Source organism: Eptatretus burgeri, chromosome 17 (genome assembly GCF_056783735.1).
Source record: "Eptatretus burgeri isolate ZD-2024b chromosome 17, Ebu_testis_v1, whole genome shotgun sequence".
NCBI classification, from domain to species: domain Eukaryota; kingdom Metazoa; phylum Chordata; class Myxini; order Myxiniformes; family Myxinidae; genus Eptatretus; species Eptatretus burgeri.
The window spans coordinates 13,735,964-13,761,894 of record NC_140977.1 but is presented as its reverse complement, the minus strand read 5'-3'; the positions used below and the strand labels follow the sequence as shown (position 1 = coordinate 13,761,894).

The 25,931-nt window shown below is 41.2% G+C and overlaps 1 protein-coding gene across 1 annotated transcript in view; it reads left to right on the top strand.

Annotated features, from left to right (window-relative positions):
• Positions 1-25,931, top strand: part of LOC147009353 (uncharacterized) — an 82,928-nt gene that overhangs the window by 19,310 nt on the left and 37,687 nt on the right. The window contains exon 2 of the mRNA XM_085861181.1: positions 10,996-12,506. Within this exon, the coding sequence (XP_085717307.1) occupies positions 10,996-12,506 (1,511 nt within the window). The remainder of the gene's footprint in view (positions 1-10,995; positions 12,507-25,931) is intronic.

Here is a 25,931-nt window from a genome sequence, read left to right as displayed (position 1 = left end):
GGCCCCGCAACAATATATCAGGTGAAATGACATTTCGTTCAATAGTAGTTAAGGATCATTTTTAAATTACCTTTAATATAAAAAATGTAGTAGTTAAATCTGTTCATGAAAAAAAAGTATATAGATAGAGATGGTAATGTTTTTTCTTCTATTTAAATATGAGTCATTATTCAACTGAAGATTTTGAAGATTATGAGAGTGATAACAGTTATGATACCAAGAGTTTTGTATTCAAACGATGGTTATTAAAGTAGTTTTCTCGATGTTTGTGAAAGTACCAAAGATGATACCAAAGATGAATTTTAGTTAAAGTAAAGTTTTAATTTATAAATATGAACAGTTTACTAGATTTTTAGCCTCTAGAATTCCCTGATTCTCCAGATGACAAATTTGAGAATTGTCCTGCGTGTTAAAGTCGGGGATTAAACACAGAGTCAAAAGCTTATAAACAATGTATATTCTGTGATTATCTTCTAATTAATGACAATAAAAAATATAAAAAGGAATATAATTCTTTTAGATTTACACCAATAATGAATTACTTTACAAGATTGATTAGAGAAATGAATGTAAAGTATGAGTGTGATAACACCTTTCCTTACAATGGAAGAAACTGAACGTATTAGAGAAATGTTGAAAGGATTGTTGTTATATATTATTCACGATTGTCATTTTCAGGGAAATATCAACACAAGATATTGTATAAATAAAATAACGGATTATCTTGAAATTAAACCCGAACCAAAGGCCCAGTCACACCTTGACGTTTTAGCCAGCTTATGCCGATTTTTGAAAAATTTGTCTAAAACGCTGGCACACGTCGAATACGTTATGGGTTAGTTTTGGAAACATTGAGAGCACGCTGAAAAACACTGCCATACGTCGTAGTACACTGGCTTTCATCGTTGTACTTTGCAGTTGTCCTCAAATTTTAGCATGCTTGAAATTTTACGACTTATGCCAGTGTATGACTCACAAGTTCCGCATAACGCTGGCCATAAGTTGTAGATGCATTATGCGATCGTTGACACACGTTAATTGTAAGTTAATCATTAGTCAAAACACGTCGAGGTAATGTTTAGCGTACCTGAAACTTATTTATAACCTATGAGTAACGTGTTGTAGGCACGTTACGTGATCGTTGACACAAGTCCACACACGTTACTTGTAAGGTACTCATAAGTCGAAACACGTCAATGTAATGGTTAGCGTCAGTGAGTTAAAGAAACTAAAATCTGGTGGTCTTGGGATATTAGAAACTAATCCAGAAGGAATGAGACAAATTATTAAACATCTGAGTGGTAATGGGGTTAAGATTTTATCATTCGGTTTTGATGTTGATGAAGAAACTCAACGCAAACGTATGAAAAGCAGAGATACAAGTATTAGTGAAGAAGAACTTGCAACTCGTATTAAAGTTTATAAAAAATCTGATGAAATATTTAAAGAAAAGGATTTATTTGAACACATCTACTTTAATGATGAAGAAAAGGAAAATTTTCCTGTTGATCTTTACAATTCATGAAATGATATTTTCCAATAAATAAATGGATGCGAAAGAAAGAGCAAGAAGATTTTAGGAACATCAAGAGTTGGTTTCAAAAGTTGTAAAACAACAGGAAGACATAAAGAAGAAATGCAGACAGAAACTAACGGGTGAAGAAGCATTTGAAAGAAAATAAGAGAAATTTTTTTAACCACTCTTAAAAACTTCCCAAGAAAAAATTATAGATATTTCCACAGTTCCCACAATAGAATATACTTCGAAAAAACTTCAAATGTTAAAAGATTTCAGTCAAATGACTGAGGAAGAATTATGGCAGATAGGAGAATTAGAATATGATGATGAAGGATTATTTCAACAACTGGAAGAGATTAATCAACCCCCTGATTATATTGTGAATGCTCTTCAAAACAATGAATATTCAGCGGATTCAAAAACCATAGCAGGACTCATTCCAACAGAACAACCAGCAATATTTCATCTTGTTCAAGAAAAGGTATTGATATTTAATGATGAATTAAGGTTCTTGAGTTCTGTTAAACCCCCTGTTAAATTAACCCCCAGGTTAATGTTTCTTCTCATAAAAGATGGAAAACAAGGTTCAAATGTGAGGGATGAATGAAAGTATTTTGATAAACCATTGGATGTGAAAAACAATGATGATGGAGTATATATTGATCTGCTGGACTCTATTAATGATAGGGTTAGTCTTTCTGGTAAAAGTCTGAAGAATGAGAAGGAGAAACAAATTATTCAGGCTTTAAGTATCCTTGGTTCAGGTGTTAGTTTTCTTCCAAATGACCCATCAATTATTATAGACTGTTAATAGTTAATAGACTGTTATTGTTGTTAGGTAGTAAGAAGGCTGGAAATAATTGTTTTAATGAAGCATCAGCCATTTTAGACCAGTTGATGAACATGAAAATAATTAATAAATGTAAATACAAAGACATTTTATCTCGTATTAAATAAGATGAGAAGCACAATCCTTAGTTTTAATTTCACAACAAGCGACCACACATCTTCATTCCCATACCCACTACAACTTGACGCAACAAAATAATATGAGGTGTCTTATTGTCCATGGAAACTTATAATACCTTATATAATATCACCGAGAAAAATGACAAGTTTAGTTGTAATCCGGGAAGTGGATACAAAATAATAGTTTCACCCGGAGCATATGAGATTTCTTAAATATCGTCCGAAATTGCTTATCTTATGAAAGAACAGGGTGATGAACCAAAAAATATTATTATAGATATTAAAAAACATACTTCAAAATCGATGATTAATCTAAAAAATAACTACAAGGTTGATTTCACAATTGATAATTCATTTAGCGAGTTATTGGGTTTCTCCTCAAAAAAGATTGAAACTAATGGGACATTTTACAGTGATTATGTCATTCAAATATCCTCAGGCATAAATTCGGTATTAATTCACTGTGATTTGATTGATGGCGCTTATAATGATGGAATAAGAACAAATACAATATTTTCATTCAGCACATACTCAACCCCAATTGGTTATAAATTCAATATGGAACCCAAAAATCTGGTTTATCTTCCTGTGTCAGGAAAAACCATATACCCTTGGAGATAGATGGCTTTAATGAGAATTTTGGGTAAGGATGGTTTGATAGACTTACTGTATGTAAAAAAAAAAAGGGTGCTGAATCCAAAAAAAGCAGTCTTATTGACCCCACTCAAGTCAAAATGACCATTTTAACCCCTTTTTGACCAAATATGACCATATTTGGTCAAATTACGTTTGGAAGGTGGGTTTAATCAGAATTTTAGGTAAGGCTGATTTGACAAGCCTACTTTATGTAAAAAAGGGTGCCGATTCCAAATAAAACCGTCTTATTGACCTCAATCAAGACAAAATGACAATCTTAACCCTTTTTGGCCAAATATTCCCTTATTCCGTCAAATAGTGGGTTTAATCAGAACTTTAGGTAAAGATGATTTGACAAGCCTATTTTAGGGAAAAGAGGGTGCTGATTACCGAAAAGCAGTCTTATTGACCCTATGTAAGACAAAATAACTATTTTTGGCCAAATATGAATAGGCCCCAGTGTTGAATATTGTTCTAGGAAATATCAATATTTCAAATATTGATATTTGCAAGCTTTCCATTTACCCTTTCAATTTACCACATTCAATTAGACATTTCCATTATCATCATCATCACTGTCTTCTTCATCCTCTGAATCATCATCAGTAATACAATCATTGTCATCATCATCCTCATCTCCATCTGTGACATCTTCTGGTTCCATGGTTTTAGAAAGAATAGTTGGCATCTGACTGCCGGTAAACCAGATTGTTACAAAATCTCTGTTGACCTCTTTCCAGCCGTGATCTGTGGGTTGAATGTTCTCTAGTGGATCTCTTAGATGTGTGTGCTTCCAGGGATATGCCATGTAATTGCACCGTGCCAATTTTTGCATCAGAACATTTTTGCAGGGTGGGAGCATGCCTGCATCAAGTCCCTTTATTTTCTACAATGGACTGTCTGGATCTGTCGGTTTGTATTTCTGTAGGAAGATTTTCAACCTGGCATCATTCACAAATGATAATGCTCCCTGACCATAGAGTGAACACACATATCTTTCTACAAGGCTGTCGTCATCATCAAAGGCGGTTGTCTCTCTGAGCATGCTGATGCCTTCGAGATGAGAGCACTCTTCTGAGCTTTCTTCAATGGGTTCAACTTTCCCTTCCTGAAGAAGGGCGACGTGTAGTCCCATCCTGTCAGAGCATGATAACCTGGTAGTGCCTTGCAAACAACTGGGCCGAGGTGGTTTGCTAGCGCAGTAATATGGACATACCTTCGAGTTTTATCACTCGAATGTCCAAGGTCCATCCACGCATTGGCCTTGAGTTGTCTTGAATGATACAAGAGAATGACCATGATATCAGTGTCTGTTGCACGGACAACAACATTCTGTCCTGGTATTGCTTTTGACAGCATGCTGAGATGGTATACTAGGCTGGTATCTGCCTCCATGTGTGAGCATTCGTAGTGTGGTGCCTCATTGTGTTTTACATTTCCTGACAGAGATGCTGTATACTGAAGACACTGCTCCTCATGTGAAACAACAACAGTCTTTTGTTTTATGATTGGTGCATAATGGTTATGTTTCCATTCCTCCATGAAGAACTTAATAAGTGCAGTTTTGAAATTTGGTGATCTCAAGGCATGTCTGAAGTCTTTAGGACGTAACTGATCTGCACCTGTGATGTGAAATGATCCATCATTTGCACCTCTTGCCTGTTGCTCAACACTCTTTATGCTTTTCACATAACTGTCACAGACAAAGTGCACTTTCCTTGCCTTTGGACTGCATATGATCTACAGGACCAGCTCTGCTACATTCCCAAATCTGAGAGGCAAGTCAGAGGGCAGTGACTGGATAATGAACATGGCATCATAAATGACCGTATCAACTGTTGTTGGCTATTTGTGTGTAATTAAATCTTCAAGGTGTTTGGAGAGTGGGTACTTTGATCTCTTCTGATATTGAATTCTGGATTGAGCGATGTCGCCTGCTGTTTCCCATGTCTGTCACTGCATGTCAAAAGGAGTCACTGCATCACCATCATGCTCTGTATCACCCACATGCAACACACACTGCGACGGCACCTCTCCACCATCAGCCATGATGAGGATTAACTTCCTGGGTAGTTCCTCACAGAGCATGTCCCAAAAACATGAACTGTCTTGTCAGCTGCACAGTAAGATGTAGGCCTAAAGCACATGTTATATCATCTGAGCCACTCAAGGAGGTGCTGCCACCTGCAAACAGAAAATGAAAATACAAATTAAAACAATTCGTCTTAACATCATTGTTGATGTTGCACACTGCTCGAAAACACTATGCAAACATGTGAAATGCCCCAACATGGAATTTCAAACTTTTTACCACTGGTGGCCAAAAACTTAACAAAGCGATTGGCCAATTGGTTTCTTCTTCATCATATATTTATCATATATATTTATATGTCATGATTATCATGAACAGAACATAATATTATGTGATACAATTCAAACGATGTGCACACCTTCAGAACATCCAAACGCGGACCAAGAGAAATTGACCAAATATCGTCATAATTTGACTGGAAAGGGTTAAAATGGTCAGTGTGTCTTGAGCGAGGTCAACAAGACTGCTTTTTTGGAATCGGCACACTCTTTTACCTAAAATAGGCTTGTCAAATCATTCTGACCCAAAATTCTGATTAAACCCACCTATCCAAAATAATTTGACCGAATATGGTCATATATGTGCAAAAAGCGTTAAAATGGTCATTTTGTCTTGAGTAGGGTCAATAAGACTGCTTTTTTTTTGGATTCAGCACCCTTTTTTACATAGGGTAGGCCTGTCAAACCATCCTTACCCAAAATTCTGATTGAAGCCATCTATCTCTTGGAATAATATACAGAGTAAATTTTAGGATAACCGAACAAGATAATCGCATGATTTCTTTTAATGGAGAAATTGTATCCATCAGAATTCACCGACGTGAAGTTTTCCAATAAATAAATACGATGGTTATTGTGAGAAAACACGAGTTGCGAAAATATAAAATAATTACAGGGGATAGGATGTTTCTTTCCCTATACTACAAGGGTGAAGGTATTATCTTGTTAGAGGATACTACAAACCTACGAGACAAAGGGGTGTCGGACATCAATTTAGAGGAGATGGGACAATTGATACTCTAATGGGTATAGGTTGAACTATTCTTAAACATAAAGACCAAATTGGTTCAACTGCTTCTGCTGTGGGAAATGCAGCAGTTGCTATAAAGAGTATAAAAGATGCCCAAAAGGAATCTCATAAATTACAAGCGATAAAAGAAATAAAAAAGGCAAAACTGAGTTGTCTCCCCAAGAACGACAGAAAAGAATTCAAATACTTGGGTCATGGTTTCAAAAGTTTTAACTTCTTTTATCTTAAGGCCCGGTCACACCTTGACGTTTTAGCCAACGTATGCCGATTTTTGAATTTTTTTTCTAAAACGCTGGCACACGTTGAATACGTTATGGGTAAGTTTTGATAACATTGAGAGCACACTGAAAAACACTGCCATACGTCGTTGTACGCTGGCTTTAAACGTTGTACTTTTTGGTTGTCCTCAAATTTTTTCATGCTTGAAATTTCACGACGTATGCCGGCGTATGACTCACACGTTCCGCTACGCTGGCCACAAGTTGTATGCACGGTCTGCGATCGTTGACAGACGTCAACACATGCTACTTGTAAGTTAATCATAAGTTGAGACACGCCGAGGTAATGTTTAGCGTACCCGAAACTTATTTCTAACCTATGATTAACGTGTTGTTGGCACGTTACGCGATCGTTGCCACACATCGATAGACGTTACTTTTAAGTTAGTCATAGGCTGAAAGACGTCGGTATAATGGATCGTCCTTGCGTCAGCGTCCACGCCACGGCCAGGACACTTATTTGCAGCATTCTTCAAACTTTTCTTCAGCATGACTAGGATGTTCACACTTCGATGTCTAGCTTGGCTATGATTCCAATTGTCCATCGGCAGCGTCTATTTAAAATAGTCGAGTTTGAGCGTTTTAACACGTTCAGAAGAAACGCTTCAAATTTCAAAACCCCAGCGTCAAAAAACAAAGGCGAGTGACAGCAATTTAAATCGTTCATTGTAAACAATGAAAATAGTTGAGTGGTACCGTTTAAAAGTCGTTGAGTGTAAAAAAAAAAAATCGAATTGTTGAGCGCAAGCGTCCACTTTCAATAGTGGGGTTTGAGCGATTGAGCACGTTCAATAGAAACGATTAAAATTTCCGAGCGCCAGCGTCAAAAAACAAAGGCGAGTGACAGCAATTTAAATCGTTCATTGTAAACAATGAAAATAGCTGAGTGGTACCGTTTAAAAGTCGTTGAGTGTAAAAAAAATCCAATTGTTGAGCGCAAGCGTCTACTTTCAATAGTGGAGATGCAGCCTTTTAAATCGTTGAGTGGCAGCCTATGAATAGCAAACCATACGTCACCGGCAAAGATAAACTGCCGCACGATATGGATAAGTTGGGCTATCGTTGGGCATAGTTTGTGAACGCCGGCTTCACGATAATTATTCGTTGGTATATCGTATCTATAAGTAATCAAAGCGCTCTATGCACATTATTAGTTCATTGTGCATTTGTCCAACCCGTTATGAATAGACCTAAATCGTAAAAACAAGCTATAGCTCATTGTTGAAAAAGCCCCATAAAAAATTAGCCGCGAAGAACTTCGAACAATGGTGAAAAGATGTCTCCTACCCGTGGACACGCGGACGCAAGGACAATCCATCATAACCCACACCCTCCCCCTCACACTCACCTACTACTGCCAACATGAACAAACTACTACTAATACTAATACTAAGACTGATACTGATACTGATACTGTTACTGCTGACATGGACATCGACTCAAAAAGGACTCGAAAACACTGTTGGGTTCCCCTTTTATGAGCAGCATTTTTATATAACAATTCCCAAAACCGCTGGGAACACGTCTTTATATGGCAGTTGTAAGCTAGAAACACGTTCATTTATTTTTTTTTGTCGACCGGAAGACGTCATTGGAATACGTCTACATACATCGATGTGTGTTGGGACTACGTAAAGAATTGGTTCAAAGCACGTCAAACATAAGTTAGAAATAAGTTTCGCGTAAAAAGACATTACCGCGACGTGTTTCGACTTATGAGTAGCTTATAAGTAGCCTTTTGGACGTGTGTAAGCGTCCACATATCGTGTGTAAAACTTATCCCCATCGGATGCGGAACGTGTGTCATACACAAGTACGTCGTAAAATTTTGAACATGTTTAAAATTTCTTGACGTACTCTACTTACTACGACGTACGATAGCGTACTTTAGTGTTCTACTCACGTATACCAAACTTACTCAAACCGTATTTGACGTGCCGCAACGTTTTAGACACATTTTTCTTAGGTCGGCATACGCTGGCAAGATCGCCAACGTGTGACCGCGATGTTGTCACTTCCATTTCTATGGCAGTTATGATTCGAATCGTTGTGCGTCAGCCTTTTAATAGGCTACGTCACGACATCGTCGGCGATGCGTGCAACGCGCTATGCCTAAGTTAGACTATCGTTGGGCATCGGTTGTGTAGGCCGACAACAGGTTCAGCATTCGTTGGTATAAGTTATCTATAACACAACGAAACGTTCTGTGTCCATTACCAATGCGTTATACATAAGACCAAGTCGCTATGAATACGTCCAAATCTTTAAAAAAAAAAACATCAAAAGTTCAACGTAAGCCAGCGTTTTACATACATTTTAATACGTTGCCATCGCTGGCTAAAACGTCAAGGTGTGACTGGGCCTTGAAGTAAAAACAAGTCTGGAAGCAATTGATAGTATCTATGATTGGGATGATACCATTGTCATCTCAAACTCCACTTAAAAGAAGATTACTTCAAGGTAAATGCAATAACAGGAACAGACTGGAATGCAAATGGAACAAAAAGTTTTGAAATAAATAATCAAGAAACTTATTTGAATCTATCCGAAAGTTTCTTGTTGTGTAAATTTACATTCACTAAGGTTGCGTGACTAACGTGTCGACAAAAAAAAAAATTCACTAAGGTTGCGAATAACACAAACGTGACACTCGTAAATGATTTCTTCTGGAAAATGTTTGATAGCGTTCGTTTGTGCATTGGAACACAATAAGTTGAAGCGGTTGATTATGTCTCTGCAACATCTGAAATGATGAAATTTACACTATATTCATTTCGTGATAGAATGGGGAAGGGGGCTGTTGAAGGTTTTATTCCTGATCTGTCAACGGGAACAAACACAGACCCTGGATATAGTCAAAGGAAAGGAATGTATAATGATGATACAAAAGCAGATCATAGTTTTACTGTGGCAGTTCCTCTTCATGGTATATTTGGATTTTGTGATCATGATAAAGTTCTGTCTGGTCTTAAAATTAGATTTCAACGACAAAGGAATGATAATGAAAATAGATTACTTTTTGGTGTTGGTAATGCTTTTGGTGATCAGAATAAATTTGTAATTGATGAAATTAGTTGGCATATTAGTGAATATACTCCTAATCTTAAAACAGAAGAGATGTTGAATGGAAGACTTAACTCAAAGAAGCCACTCAATGTATCATACCTTAAAAGAAGATGTCAACACGTTAAACTGAACAAAACCACTTGCACGTGGAATTTGGGTGTTCTGGAAGGAAAGCCACGATATCTTTGGATCATTTTCTTTAAACCACATGTTGATACCGCTACTGATAAGAATAATGCATTGAGTGGTCATGCGAATGTGAAACAACTTCGTGTTTCTCTCGATGGAACATTTTATCCATGAGATAGATTGGAAATTAATTGGGGAAAAAAATAATTATGCTGAAGCAAACAAGTCTTACCAAAAGGTGTGTGAAAGCAATGGAAATAGAGAACCTATTTTGGATGTGACAGCATTTAATAGTTTATATACAATCTATGTGATTGACCTGAGTGCTGAAAAGGAAACTATAAAGTCCAATCGAGTGAATACTTCCTGATACATTGAAAGAGGAGAGAGTGAAGAAGTTGACACATATTGTTTGCTTTTGGAAGAAACAGTGGAGATGTTGATGGTTGCTGGCGGAGTGGTGAGGATGGCGTGGTTGTTGAGAGGCAGGTGTGGTTGTGGTTGTTGTGAAGCGGCGTTGTGGTTGGTGGTTGTTGTGTGATGGCGGTTGAGACGTGGTTGGTTCAAAATAAAGATAGAACAGAAAAACGGCCATCTTAAAGCGTCGCAGCCCGAATGGATCAGATAAATTCCCTCTAAACCAACTGGTTTGGCGCTAACTACACATGTACTTCGAGATATCTCACCTACGGGCCCTTCATGGTGAAATGCGAATTTCCACAGCCGTAACAATATATTTATTAAATTCTTTCTGAAAGCACGAACAAAAGAAAATTGGCATTTTACCTCATTATAAATTCAATGAACAATTCAGATTCCCACATTATATAAGATAATACAACGTAGATAGCACGAGAGTTCCAGATTTTTTTTGTTTTTTTTCAACAATCTTTAACATCACCTTTTTATTAATATTGAAGTATGTATTTGAAGATGACTTGGGTTATTGTTTTCAATTAATTGTCTAATAAATTAAAGCAGTTTGTTTCACCCACATTTACAAAAGCTGTCAATTTACAGGAACAAACACGTGGCTCATCATTCATAATTGGATGAATTGACACTAAATTATGAATATCATGGGAATAACCCAAACTTGAACACAGAATAATGTATACAGTATTTACATCAAGAATATTTTTTTTGCTTTTCTGCAACCCAACAAATACGTGTGCAAATACAGTTGTACATGTTTGGGTACGTTTGTCAGAATAATATTACAAGTATTTCACAGAATCTGATTTTTTTTAACAGGTAATGTGATGTTACATTTACAGGTGGAACCATTGAATCTCCAAGAGAGACTGCAGTGACTTGTAGGAACAGCTCAGACACACACCCGCAAGATCCGCCAAGTGAAGCGAGCAAGAAGACTTTTTACAAACAAGAAAAACCGAATAATGAAATGTTTGCAGAGAAGAATTTTCACAAGTCTCACAAAGGAAAGCAAGCTGATCAAACTTATGGAAAATCGTTCACTCAGTCATCCACCCAAAAATCACATGTGATAATTAATACTGGAGAACGCCCACACAAATGCACAAGCTGTGGAAAATATTTTAATTGGTCATCAAACCTTAAAAGGCACATGATGATTCACAATGGAGAACGCCCACACAAATGTACAAGTTGTGGAAAATCTTTTATTCGTTCATCCGATCTTACAACACACATGATAATTCACAATGGTGAACGCCCACACAAATGCACAAACTGTGGAAAATCTTTTATTTGCTCATCTCATCTTAAAAAGCACATGAAGATTCACAATGGAGAATGCCCAAACAAATGCACAAGTTGTGGAAAATCTTTTAATTGGTCATCTGACCTTAAAACACACATGATGATTCACAATGGAGAACGCCCACACAAATGTACAAGTTGTGGAAAATCTTTTATTCGTTCATTCGATCTTAAAACACACATGATGATTCACAATGGTGAACGCCCATACAAATGCACAAGCTGTGGAAAATCTTTTATTCGTTCATCCCACCTTAAAACACACATGATGATTCACAATGGTGAACGCCCACACAAATGCACCAGCTGTGGAAAATCTTTTATTCGTTCATCCGACCTTAAAACACACATGATGATTCATAATGGTGAACGCCCATACAAATGCACAAGCTGTGGAAAATCTTTTATTTGCTCATCCAACCTTAAAAAGCACATGATGATTCACAATGGTGAACGCCCACACAAATGCACAAGTTGTGGAAAATATTTTATTTGTTCATCCTACCTTAAAACACACATGATGATTCACAATGGAGAATGCCCGTACAAATGCACAAGTTGTGGAAAATCTTTTATCTGGTCATCCGGCCTTAAAACACACATGATGATTCACAATGGAGAACGCCCGTACAAATGCACAAGTTGTGGAAAATCTTTTATTTTGTCATCCAACCTTAAAACACACATGATGATTCACAATGGAGAACGCCCGTACAAATGCACAAGTTGTGGAAAATCTTTTATTCGGTCAGGTCACCTTAAAACTCACATGATGATTCACAATGGAGAACGCCCATACAAATGCACAAGTTGTGGAAAATCTTTTATTTGTTCATCTGACCTTAAAACACACATGATGATTCACAATGGAGAACGCCCGTACAAATGCATCGTTTGTGGAGAAAAATTTAATCAGTCATCCAGCCTTAAAACACACATGATGATTCACAATGGAGAACGCCCATACAAATGCATAGTTTGTGGAAAATCTTTTATTCGGTCATTCAGCCTTAAAATGCACATGATGATTCACAAAAAAAAATATTGAATTGGTTTATGAACGACATAAGGTTTGGTGGGGTCAGCCAATCTTGATTTGCAGGAAATTTCGTGATAAATTCCACTGATAAGGTGTTTTTTGGGGGGCAAAATAGCGGTTCTAAAGAAAGCAAAGTTCGATGTTCACTAATTTTATCCCTCTTCGAGAAATGAATACAGATTTGTTCAAAATAAAGACCATGCTGTTTATGCTCTATGTTGTGAAGTGTTGTTTGCCACACATCACGTTTCCAATGACATTTTAAAACAAAGCATGATAAACACTTCAAGGACGAGGCAGACAAGGAGGAGTCAATTAAACTGGCCATTGCGACGCACAGAAAGCAAAGCAGTGTCTTTACGAATGTTTGTGTCAGTAAAAATCAAGCCACAGAGGAAAGTTACAAAATCGTAAAATGTGTTGCAAAACATGGAAAGACATTTCCAGACCGGGAATGTATAAAATTGGATTTCTCAGCTGTTCAGATGTTTTGTTCAACGGTTTGCACAGTGAACACACGATCTTCTTCAGAATTAAAGACATATCTATGTCTGCCGCATCAGCGGAGAAAGACATTTGCGAAATGGCAGAAAATGTCAACAAACAAGAAGCAAATACTTCGATATCACGTGGCTGGGGGCAGTAAAAGTCTTGGTTAAGAATGATGAAACAATTTTGCAGTTATAAAATTTAAATGTAGACATGGTGAATTAGCATGTATGATGGGAAGAGTTGTGACGTTGGACAAATTTCTATTTATAGCCCTCAGATCAAAGGGACATACGCCATAAGTGTGACAGAAGACGTGACAGACGACACAGGACAGAATAGCCAATTACATAACAGTGCGATGTCTCCGCGCTGTAATAACAGATGGTGGCATTAAAAGATACAATGGTATTTTGTGTTGCACTTGAAAGTGATTATATAAATAACTTACCATGGTCAATGTTGTGAGGTTCTGTGACTCAATGTTTGAGAAGAGGTATGCTGCCTAAAACTCACGCATGGCACAACAACAGGGGAATATATTGTTACTGGCTGGGGGTCAGTCGCCAACCGATCGCTCTGAATGGAGCCGCAAGTCGAGTCGGTCCGACCGATCACCCGGAATATAGATCGCCACCCGGATAACTCCGAGCGACGGGTCCTTGTACAAGAACCGAAATACGCCAATCGGCAGATCATGTGGGGTAGGGTCGATTGCCAATCTTCAATTTACCTAAATACCCACGTGATCCAACGACCGGGGTATTCCACCCTCGACGGAACTCGTACGGAACAAACCGCCGAGGCGAGCTTGTCCGTGCGCGATTCCGAGCGGTGTAATCGCCGAGAACCGTCAGTTCAAATGTCCCCCTATTACGGCAAACCATGGCTTTCGAACTCCCAACACACGAAATGTTCAGTCAATGAGGGAATGGACGCAACGAGCAGGTTTCCATTCACACAAGGACATTTATTATAATGAAACACGTATGCAATTAAATAAGGCAAAACACGTATGCAATTATACAAGCAACAAAGGCACGACAAAAGAACAACAACCGTCTACTTATTATGTACAGTCATTTACACTTAACAGCAGTTCCTACTTATTAGACAGGCCCACGGACACACGTCCACGCGCGCGCGCGCACACACACACACACACACACACACACACACACACACACACACACACACACACACACACACACACACACAAGAAATGGTGGCTGAGGCCTTTAATCACGAGCTCCAGCTCAGAGGACAGGTGAGCTGAAACTCAGAGCTTGACTCGAACCTTTCCACCTCGTGTGGTCTTCAACTTGTCCGGACCCGGGCTCCAGCGAGAGTGAGCTGGATCCAATCACCGCGATCCTTCCCGAGCTCCCACAAATCCTCCCGTGCTTCTCAACACGTGCCGGTGAGACGAGGCGCCGATCCTTCCTATCGATCGTCGCTTCCCCGAGGATCCAACTCCAAGAAGAGGCTGATGCGTCACACCAAGCCGGGAAACAAAATGGAGAACGAAAAGCTCCACGAACCAAGAAGAAGAGGAAGAAGAGTAAGAAGCCTCCACTCGCAGCTCGAGCCAAACAACTGGCTCAAGTTCCTTCCAAAACAAAGCAGCAGCTGAAGCTCATATCACTGAGCCAGCCGAAGCAAAAAGCTTCCGAAGGCCTCAAGCCAAGCAGGACCCGATGGCCTGCTGAACGACTGCTCTCTCCGAAGCAAAAAAGCTTACTCCTCCCACGGGACTCAGCACACGAACTCTGCACACGGGACTCAGAACGGGACTCTTCACGAACTCTGCCACGGGACTCCCACAAACTCAGCCCACGAACTCAGCCCTACCACGGGACTCCCACCACGAACAAAGAAAGGATCTCCTCTTTATCCTTCTCACCCCCTCCCCTGCACCCGGCGTGAATCATGCCCTCGTGATCCACCCCCCCCCCCGCTCAATCACGGGTGGGAGGGAGTTGTTGACGTCACGGGATGGCAGGGTTTTTCTTCCTCTTTGCAGAAGAGGGGGTGGGACGTCTCCATTGTTTCGTTCCCTAACTATTAAATCGATCCGCAGCGCATCTAATCGATCTCTGAACATTAAAACAATGAAAGGTGAGCTATCTAGGGAACATGCACTTATCGACATAGGTGACTAAGGGAACCTGTATGTTGTGTTCAATTGAATTCCAAATTCGTAACAATATTGTGAAGGTGTTTGTTAATCTTTTTGAGGAAAGAGAAATTGACGTCAGAAAAATGTTTCCTACTACAACAGATGAAGCCCCTGCTGTGGTCAGAAAACAAAAGGGATTTGTATAGATCAAAGATCATTGAGGATCCAATTGGTTACTCAATGGTCAATTTTCATTGTATTATTCATCAGGAAAATCTTTGTGCCAAGAGCTCAATAATGTGATGACAACAATGGTGAATATAATGAATTTTCATGTTGCTCGATCTGCCTTGATGCATAGGAAATTTCAAGTTCTGCTTGAGGAGATGCACATACTGTTACGAATTTGGAATTCGATCGCACACAACATTCAGGTTCCTTTAGCTCAGTTATGTGGATAAGTGCATGTTCCACAGATAGCTCACCTTCCATTGTTAAATTGGCAGAAATCGATTAAATGCGCTGTGATTTAATTTAATGGTTAGGAATCAATCACAACACAAAGGAAGACGCCCCTCCCCCTCTTCTGCGAAGAGGAAGAAGAGCCCTCCCATCCCGTGATTCATGACGTAAATAACTCCCACCCGCGGTTGTGCGGGCACGGGGGATGAGTCACGCCGGGAGCGGGGGAGGGGCAGAGAAGGAAAAGGAAGAGATTCTCTGTTTGGTTCAGTCGGCCTTCGGGTTCTGCTTGACTCGGGTTAGGATTGTAGGCTTTTTGCTTCGGCTTGGCTTTTTAGCAGGCCTTCGGGTTCTGCTTGGCTCTGTTTGCTTTTTTGGCTCTGGCTTGGTTCGTCAAAGAGAGTCGGCTGCTTTGTTCATCGAAAGAGATTTGAGCTGGTTGCTCGGCTCGAGCTTGTTGGTTGTTGTTCATCGAGAGAGGAGCGCCAGTTGCAAGAGTTGCGCATGTTTTGCGCTCTACTTCGTTGTCCGGTTCGGTTGGCTCTTCTTGGTTCGTGGAGCTCTTTGTTCTCCGCTTGGTTCCCGGCTTGGTGCGACTCCGTGGCCTCATCTTGGAGGTGGTTCTTCGGGGAAGCGACGCATCGACGGGAATGATCGGTGCCTCGTCTGACCAGCACGTGTTCTGAAGCGCGAGAGGATGCACTGGAGCTCCGGAAGGATCTCGGCTCACGGCAATTGGATCCAGCTCGCTCTCTCTGGAGACCGGGTCGGAGCAGCTTGAAGACCACACGAGGTGGAGAGGTTCGAGATAGGTTCTGGGTTTCAGCTCATCTGTCCCTCTGAGTTGAAGTCCTTATTAAAGGCATCAGCCACCATTTCTTGGGTGTATGTGTGCGTACGAGTGTTTGTGGGCCCGTCTAACAAGTAGGAAACTGTTAAGTGTCTGTGTTGTAATTGCTTTACATTTAATAATAGAACTCGGCTGTAGGTTTTTGCTCGTGTCTTTTTCCCCATCCCCCCAATCATTGCATTGCCTGTGTTCAAAAAATGTCCCCATTGTTAAATGTCACCTGCTCGTTGCGTCCCTTCCTCACATTGACTGCCATGGAGCGTTCGGAATGTTAGCTGGCTATTTATAAGCCGATAAAACGTACATCTGGTCCGACAGGGCTTGGCGATATATAACTGCTCGGCAATCGCATACGGAACGAGCTGCTTAAGCAGCTCGTTTTCGTGCAGGCTCCATTGAGGTATAAATCTCCGGCATTTCTGTCTGCGCGAATAATTAGGTACATCGACAATTCGGCGATCGACCCTGTAGCGCGTGGACAGAAGAGTTGGCTGGTTTATGGTATGGTTAACAACACCCGTAGCTGGGTTTCGGCGTTGATCCGAAAGCTACGACTGGATTGCTCGTTCGGTGGTCGCGTACAGCCGCAATTTAGCTAAAGGCGGTCGCCCGCATGCCGGGCGGGTGAAAATCCACAACACTGTTGTCAGGACGTGGGATTCAAATTCATCCTCCTCCAAACTAAATTAACGGGAACCGGATCAAGGGTGTGCGAGGCGACCCTCCGCTTTAAAATCCATTAAATTAAATTCCGAGCATTCAATTTTTTATAACCGATATGCAAAATGGCAGCCCAACACGAGCAGGCGCAGGGTGGTTTAGATTTAGAAATGAACGAATCTATGGCTCAGGACAAAATCACCATGCAGGACACTCATGCAGGTTGAATTTTCCCCGCAACCGAACTCAGAGCCCGAAGGGGACGCGGGGGCAGCGGTGGCTTTTGGCATCCCCCCCCCCGTCAAATTCCCTACCAGGTCCCCGGCGAAGCTGCGACCGACCCAGGCGATTTGGCTTCGTCAGGGTCGGCTGAAATCAGCCGAGTGGGGGAAATGTTGATGCGGATGATGCAAGAGATGAAGGATAACATAGATGCGCACACGAAGGCAATGAAGGGTGAAATGCAGTGCATGGGGCGAGACCTCCAGAAGGGCAGAAGGCAAAAAGGACGGGCATAAGAGGAATCATGGCGGCGCCACGTGTTGGAGCGAACGAACTAGGGGGGAGTGTAGATTGTGTCGGTCCCGTAGAGGAGACGGGTGAGGTCACAATAATTTGGGAGACGTGTTGGGCGAGACTCGTGAAGGTGACGGTGACAGAGAGGGAAAATTAAATGGGGTGACTGAGACGTGTACGAGACACGTAGAGACGAGGGAGATGTAGGAATTAAAAGAAATAACAGAGACACGGGAGATAGAGGAGACAGTGGGTGAATTGGATGGAAGTAAAGACGAACACACACACATGGAGTTATCGAGGGACAATGAGGGGAGCTCGGGGAATGTTTGGTGGCCCGGTGCAAGCAGCAGGATAACCTTCCTCAGGAACGAGGGGAGGGAATATGCCCCTTGAAGCAGATCGCGACCAGGTGGGTCCGGTCGCTCCGTGCGAGTTCGAGCGGGCGAGTGCTGTGAACGGGTACACGCGGAGCTTGGGGGGTATGGAGGCCCCGGGAGCGCTTGTGGAGGCGCGAATTCCCAGCGTGATTGTCCCAGTGTGTGTGCTTACGAGTTTGGCGAAATGCGTGTTGAAAAGCGTGCATAGCTTGGGTGAAAGGCCGTGTGTGAGAGGAACCGCGTGTGTGAGGTCACGGAATGATAGGGAGATGGCGGTCGGTATGCGGGAACACGCAACCGCATGTCCGAGTGAGAGTGTCATGGTAAGGTGTGGAAGCGTCATGGCACGTGGGAGTGCGTGCGTGAAATTGCGACGAAGACGGAGCCAGATGAGGGACAAAGGCCTTTGGACAAAGGACAAAGGCCGTGTAGCGGCCGTAGCTGTTTTGGTGACCGTGCCGGATTCGCGGGGTCTGTGCTGTGCTTTGCACGAGGCCGCCACGTGCGCGCCTGCGCAAGTGAGATCCGGTCCGGGAACGCCGCGGTGGACACAAGCCGATCCCGTGGACCGACAGAAGCTGGGCTGGAAATGTGAATTTGGATCGGACGCGTCTCCAGGCGAGCGTGTTTGTAAAGCTTCGTGTGGCCTGAGCGGTGCGTTCTGTTCGCGGAGCGCGTGAAGTGGTTTCCCCGATGTGCTGCGCGTACCCCGGCTTGCGTGAGAAATCGCGCGGTTTCGGAGTGTGAGTGATGTCATCGGAGATTCCGCGGCGTGGATTATGGGTGAGCGGAACACATGTGCTCGCCTGGGGAACCCCTCGAAACGCGAGGCTTGCTTGGGATGTGCAGGGTGACATCGTGGCTGCACGAATGGTTGGAATCTGGCAGAAGGAAATCCCTGCCGGATGTTACTGTCCGAGAAGGGACGAGAACAGCTGCCATGACGTCACGGGAAAGGAGCGCAGGTTGTGAGTTGCCGCGCTGGCGCACAAATAAGGAAAAAAGAGAAAAGCAAGCCTCGCCACTTCGAGTATACAGGATTCCCTGGGCAAGGGGTAGGAGACCCCCTTTCTAGGGGGCACAGGAAGACCACTAGTTAGGGGGATGGGTTAGAGTTAGTTAGACCAGCTTCATGGGGACATGGGTTGTTCCTCAAGGAGCCCGTGGAATGGATTAGTTTGAGGGATTTCAGTTTAGATTTAGGAAATGGGAATTGTTGGATTTTTGGAGACACGGACAGACTGGAAATGTGTAGTGGAGATGGAGTTTAGCTACGTAGAGTAAATGGAACATGCATGAGTTTTAAGGGATGATGAGGGAGCACGAGTTAGTCAGGGGATTTAGTTAGAAGAATGGCAGTGTTGAGTGTGGTGTAAATTGAGAGTGAAAAGTGTACAATGAGTGAGTATGCGTTAGCGGGCCTAAGTGTGTGAGTGGAGCGAATGTGGTATGCATGGTGCGATGAGTGATTGGGGGGAGGAGAGGAGATTCCCACCCAAGGGACCCCGGGGTCAGAGTAATATTAGCTCGTGGGTTATTTAAATTTACTAAAAGGAGGTCGTTTTGTTGTTGGTGTCGGTAGAAGGCACGAAACCCGTTTGGAGGGGTGCAGGAGTTCATGGACCTACTGGGAGCGTGGCTGTTGAAAGGTGAGTTTTGTTACGAGGGCACCCCGGGCACCGGACTAGTCGGCCAGAGTAGGCCAAGGGCCCAAGAGGGGCCGGGATGGTGTAGTGGGCACGGGCGACCCGTCGGAAAGGGGACCCGTAGCGCCAGAATGCCACGGGGGCAGTGCAGTTGGCACGGGCGACCCTCGGAAAGGGACCCGGGGCACCAACACACCACGTGGGCATCGGAGGGGGGCAATGCCAGAGAGGGCAACCCCCCGCGTTGTAGGGAGCAGCTCGGCTCGGAGGCAGGCTGCGGGCCTGGGGGTGCCATGGTTAGAGTTCGGCAGAGGGGGAGTTCCTGCCAGTTGAGCCACGCTTCCCAGCCAGGAAATTGTGCGAGGGCACGAATGAAAATTTGAGGGCAAGGCCAAAATTTATAATTTTCACCAACACAGGCGACAGGAATCATGGTTTTTAGAACCAATAGTTTACAAGTGCGAGGCGTTTTTGGAAAGCCCCGGGATAGTTTCAGGTGTAATAAATGTTAGGGTAGTTAGGAGATGTACCCCTTCGCACCATCCATCCCTTCGCTCGTTGAAGGCCGCTGGACCCACCTTGGTAGAGGAGGACCCACATATATATATATATATATATATATATATATATATATATATATATATATATATATATATATATATATGTAATGTGATTTCACGAGGGCGTGGCTAATACATCAAAATAAATTAACTGAACCAAGAGAGGCTTTTTGAAGCTGCAGCAGATGGAACTTTATGCGGTTAAAATCTCAAACACAGGGTGAGAAATGGTCTCTTATCGGTGCTTGCTGCAGATTGTCCGGGTGAGGGGAGGAAAGAGGATGTGATATCTTGCCCTCGCCATCTGGGCCAGCGAATAAATAGATACGCTTTTACAAGGTCTTTTACGACTACGAAGGAATGTGTACAATGCCTCCCTGCTGGCTTTCCCAGCATATATTTATTAAATTATTTCTTAAAGCATGAACTAAAGCAGAGGTTCCCAAACGTAGGGTCGTGACCCAAACTTGAACCCCTCCCCCCTCAAAATCTCAGTTTTTGAGGGGGTGTTTCATGTCAAAAGCATTCTCTCTGATAATTTTTATCATAGGTACACTAGGTACCAGTATCATTTGGGTTGCGAGGCAAATGTGATTTCAAATTTTGGGTCATGGACAAACAAGTTTGGGAACCACTGAACTGAAGCAAATTTGCATTTTACCTCATAAATTCAATAAACAATTCAGTTTCCCACAGTACGTAAGATAATACAACATCGATAGCGCGAAAATTCCAGATTTTTTTTGGTTTTTTCAACAATCTTTAACATCATCTTTTTCTTAATATTGAAGTATGTACTTGAAGACTAGTTGAGGTATTGTTTTCAATGAATTGTCTAATAAAATAAAGCAGTTTGTTTCACCCACATTTACAAAAGCTGTCAATTTACAGGAACAAACACGTGGCTCATCATTGATAATTGAATGAATTACCCCTAAATTATGAATATCATGGGAAAAACCCAAACTTGAACACAGAATAATGTATATTTACATCAAGAGTATTTTCTTTACTTTTCTGCAATACAACAAATGTGTGTGCAAATACAGTTGTACATGTTTGGGTACGTTTGTCAGAATAATATGACGAGTATTGTGCAGAATCTGATTTTTTTCACAGGTAATGTGATTTTACATTTATGGGTGTATCCGTTGAATCTCCTCGAGAGACTGCAGCGACTTGCAGCAACAGCTCAGACACACACCCGCAGGACCCGCCAACTGAAGCGAGCAAGAGGACTTTTTACAAACAAGAAAAACCGAATAATGAAATGTTTACAGAGAATAATTTTCACAAGTGTCACAAAGGAAAGAAAGCTGAAAAAACTTTTGGAAAATCGTTCACTCAGTCGTCCACCCTAAAATCACATGTGATTATTGATACTCGAGAACGCCCAAACAAATGCACAATTTGTGGAAGATTCTTCATTTATTCATCTCACCTTAAAACACACATGATGATTCACAATGGAGAACACCCATTCAAATGCCTAGTTTGTGGAAAAAAAATTCATGAGTCATGTAACCTTAAAACACATGTTTATTCACAATGATGAACACCCATACAAATAGACAAGTTGTGGAAAATCTTATAAACAGTCATCCAACCTTAAAACACACTTGTTCATACATAATGGTGAATGCCCACACAAATGTACAAATAGTGATGGTCAGAGCAACATGAGTGATAAAGAAAACCGTTAGTGAGTATTTAAAAAGCATTCCAGGGAATATTGTTACGAATTTGGAAATCTATCACACTCAACATTCGGGTCCTTTCGCTCAGTTATCTCGGTAAGTACGTGTTTTATAGATAGCTCGCCTTCCCTTGATTAATGGGTAAATCAATGTAAATGCGCTGTGATTTATTTTAATAGTTAGTTCTATCAGAACAACACCAAAGAAGAAGAACGACCCTCCTCTACAAAAAGTATGGTCAGAAAGGAACGACAACTCCCGCCCCGATATTCTGAGACGTAAACAGAAATGATGGTTGGGGCGAGTCCCGCAGAAAGCAAGGTTAACAACCCCCACACGCGGATGCGCTGGGCATTGTGCCTAGGGGGGAGGGGTCACGGAATGCATAAAAAGCGAGGAAGGAAGCAAAAAGAAAGAGGTTCTTGTGGGACACCGATGGGGCAGCATAAGAAAGCCAGGGAGAAGCGAAAGCGAGAGAGGTCTGAAAGAGCGCTCCTGTCGTCGCTGTCATCTTCTTCCTCCTCCTCCGCACGGTCGCGAGTTGGACACCACCCCGTCTCACCTCGGCCGGGTTCGGCTGCGCTGCCCATCCTTTGGCGACCGGAGCCCCCCCCCCACCCCGGGAAGGAGTGGACATCCAGCCGCGCGTTCGCGTCCAGGTAGCCAGCCATCCTGGTCCTCAATCCGACTATCCTCCGGGCTGGTGGTCCAAATAAAGACCTTTCGGTCCAATTCTTGGGGTGTGCGTATGCATATTGGTGTCTTTGGGCCCGTCTAGAAAACTGTTTAAGTACCTGTGCTGTATGTATATATATATATATATATATATATATATATATATATATATATATATGTATATATGTATATATATATGTATATATGTATATATATATATATATATATATATATATATATATATATATATATGTATATATGTATATATATATGTATATATGTATATATATATATGTATATATGTATATATATATATATATATATGTATATATGTATATATATATATATATATATATATATATATATATATATGTATATATATATATATATATATATATATATATGTATATATATATATATGTATATGTATATATGTATATATATATATATGTATGTATATATATATATGTATATATATATATATATATATATATATATGTATATATATATATATATATATATATATATATATATATATATATATTTGCATTTATTATATTCGGTATAGTTCTGCTCTTCTGTGTTCCCAAGTTCCCCATTATTGCATTATAAATAAATATCCCCATTTGTTGAATGTTCTCAGCTCGTCGTGTCCATTCTTGCATTGACTGAGCGTGTCGCGTGTTGGGAAGTGAGCAGCCATTGCCGGAGTAACAGGGTAATTGGGACCGACGGAACTCGGCGATTAAACCGCTCGGGATCACACACGGAACGAGCACGCAAAGCAGCTTGTTTCGTACGAGTGCCGTCGAGGATGAACTTCCCCAGTAGTTTGGACCACGTGGGTATTTAAGTAAATTGAAATTGGCAATCGACCCTACCCCACGTGGCCTGTCTATTGGCAGGTTCGGTCCAAAAGAAAGGACCCGTGCTCTTCGGACTTTTCCGAAGCAACATCGGTCTTTTGTTGGTTCTTGTGGGACACCACATCTTGTGGGCCACATCATGCGGGTTTTTCGGACTTTCGGCGATCGGTCGAGCCGACTTGCGGCTCCATCTGGTGGTCGTGCTCGCGGCCGATACCCGGCCCCGCAACAATATCACTACAAATGAGCTACAAGTGGAGGCTGTCAGAGGTTTAGGGAGGATTTTGAAAAGAACCCTTGGAAAGAGGCTTTGAGAACAAAGTTTCACAGTTTGCTTCATGAATCATGAGGCTTTACCAAAAAAGGAGGTGGAGATTTTGAGTTCTGGGAGGACCTCATCCCACCTTCTGAAACCCGCACATGGACATAATCACCAACGACACACACACACACACACACACACACATACATACATATTATCGTGTGATGATGATGATGATTGACACACCACTGAGAGCGAACACTATCTGTGACTCCGATCAACAAGCCAGCATCCTGTGGGGAAAGCCGCATGATTGGCTACAATCAAAGATTTCTCAATTATGGTGAACCCTCTTTAACGCAGGGCATACTTTTGAACTCAGACTTTCTAAGAAGTGAAAAAGGGACACATCCCTACAATTGAAAAATATTTTCAACAAGATATTGAATTTTCATGAAAATGCCAGTTTGAGTACAGTGACATGTTGGAGCAATGGCTTCACCGATTAATTTTAATAAGATAAAAATGTAAACAAGACTTGCGAGATATGTTGTCGTTGGTGAAGAGTGGGCGAGTTATTACGGACACCTTGGGCAACTTCCAACTACAGTACTTTCAGAAAGTATTTACACACCTTGATTTTTATCACATTTTGTTGCATTGCAGCCTGAATTAAAATGGATTAAATAAAAAAAAATTGTCACCAATCTACACAAAATACCCCATAATAATAAAGTGAAAACATGTTTTTAGAAATTTTTTTAAATGAAAAGCTGAAATGTTTTGCGTCAATAAGTATTCAACCCCTTTGTTTTAACACTCCAGATTCAGCTGAGGTGCATCCAATTTCCTTTGATCATCCATGAGGTGTCTCTGCAAATTGATTGGAGTCCACCTGTGGCCAATTCAATTTATTACCCTCGTTGGAGAGGGTACTGCATTCGGATGCATTTGTCTATATGTTTTTTACTTGCAAAATCTAAGATTTTTTCAAGTACTGGAAATTGGTCAGTCGATTTTGTTATTCTGTCAGTCTGTCTGTTTTTAAATCACAATTCTAAACCAATCTTCACAAAACTTCACCACATGGTCGAGTTTGTCATAAGGAAAAAGGCTATTGTTTTTGAGGTCAAAAGATCAACATGGGCCAAAGGTCAACTTCGGTGAGATTTTTTAAATACTCAATTTTCATCCGATTGACTTGAAATTTGAAGAGGATTTATATTTCAGTTTACTGAATTCCACTAGCCAATTGTTTTTGAGGTCAACATCGACCAAAAGGTCAACATAGGCCAAAGGTTAACAACAGGTGAGATTTCTAAAATCCTCAATTTTCATCCAATTTATATGAAATTTGAAGAGGATTTTCACTTCAGGTCACTGAATTCAACCACCAATTATTTTTGAGGTCTACATAGGCCAAAATTCTAAAATTGTCAATTGTCAACCGATTGACTTGAAATTTGAAGAGGAGTTGCATATTTGTTCACTGAATTAAAACAGCCAATTATTTTTGAGGTCAACATCGACCAATAGATCAACATCGGTGAAAGATCAACAACTAAGGTGCTATTTCTAGAATCCTCAATTTTCATCCAATTGACTTGAAATTTGAAGAGGATTTATATTTCAGGTCATTGGTTTCAACCAGCCAATTATTTTTGAGGTCAACATCGGGCAAAAGGTCAACAACCAAGGTGGTATTTCTGAATTCCTCAATTTTCATTCGATTGACTTGAAATTTGAAGATTTATATTTCAGGTCACTGAATTCAACCAGACAATTATTAATTAGATCAACATGGACCAAAGGGTTAACATCGACCCAAGGTCAACAACTATTAGGTGGTATTTCTAAAATCCTCAATTTTCATTCAACTAACTTGAGATTTGAAGAGGATTTATATTTCAGGTCACTGAATTCAATGACCCAATTGTTTTTGAGGTCAACATTGACCAAAAGGTAAACATTGACCGAATTTTTTAAACTGTCAATTTTCATCCGATTGAGTTGAAATTTGAAGAGGATTTACATTTCAGGTCACTGAATTCAACCAATCAATTATTTTAAGGTTGACATAGACCAACAGGTCAACATAGGCCAAAGGTCAACAGTAGTGTCAAAAGGGAAGCTTTGACGCAGTAATGTTTACCATTTCTCAAAGTTGCAATATTTGCTCGCTTACACTCACTCATATTTCTCCTTTTCAAACTGGTAGACATTACTTCATCATAGCTCCCCCCTTTGAC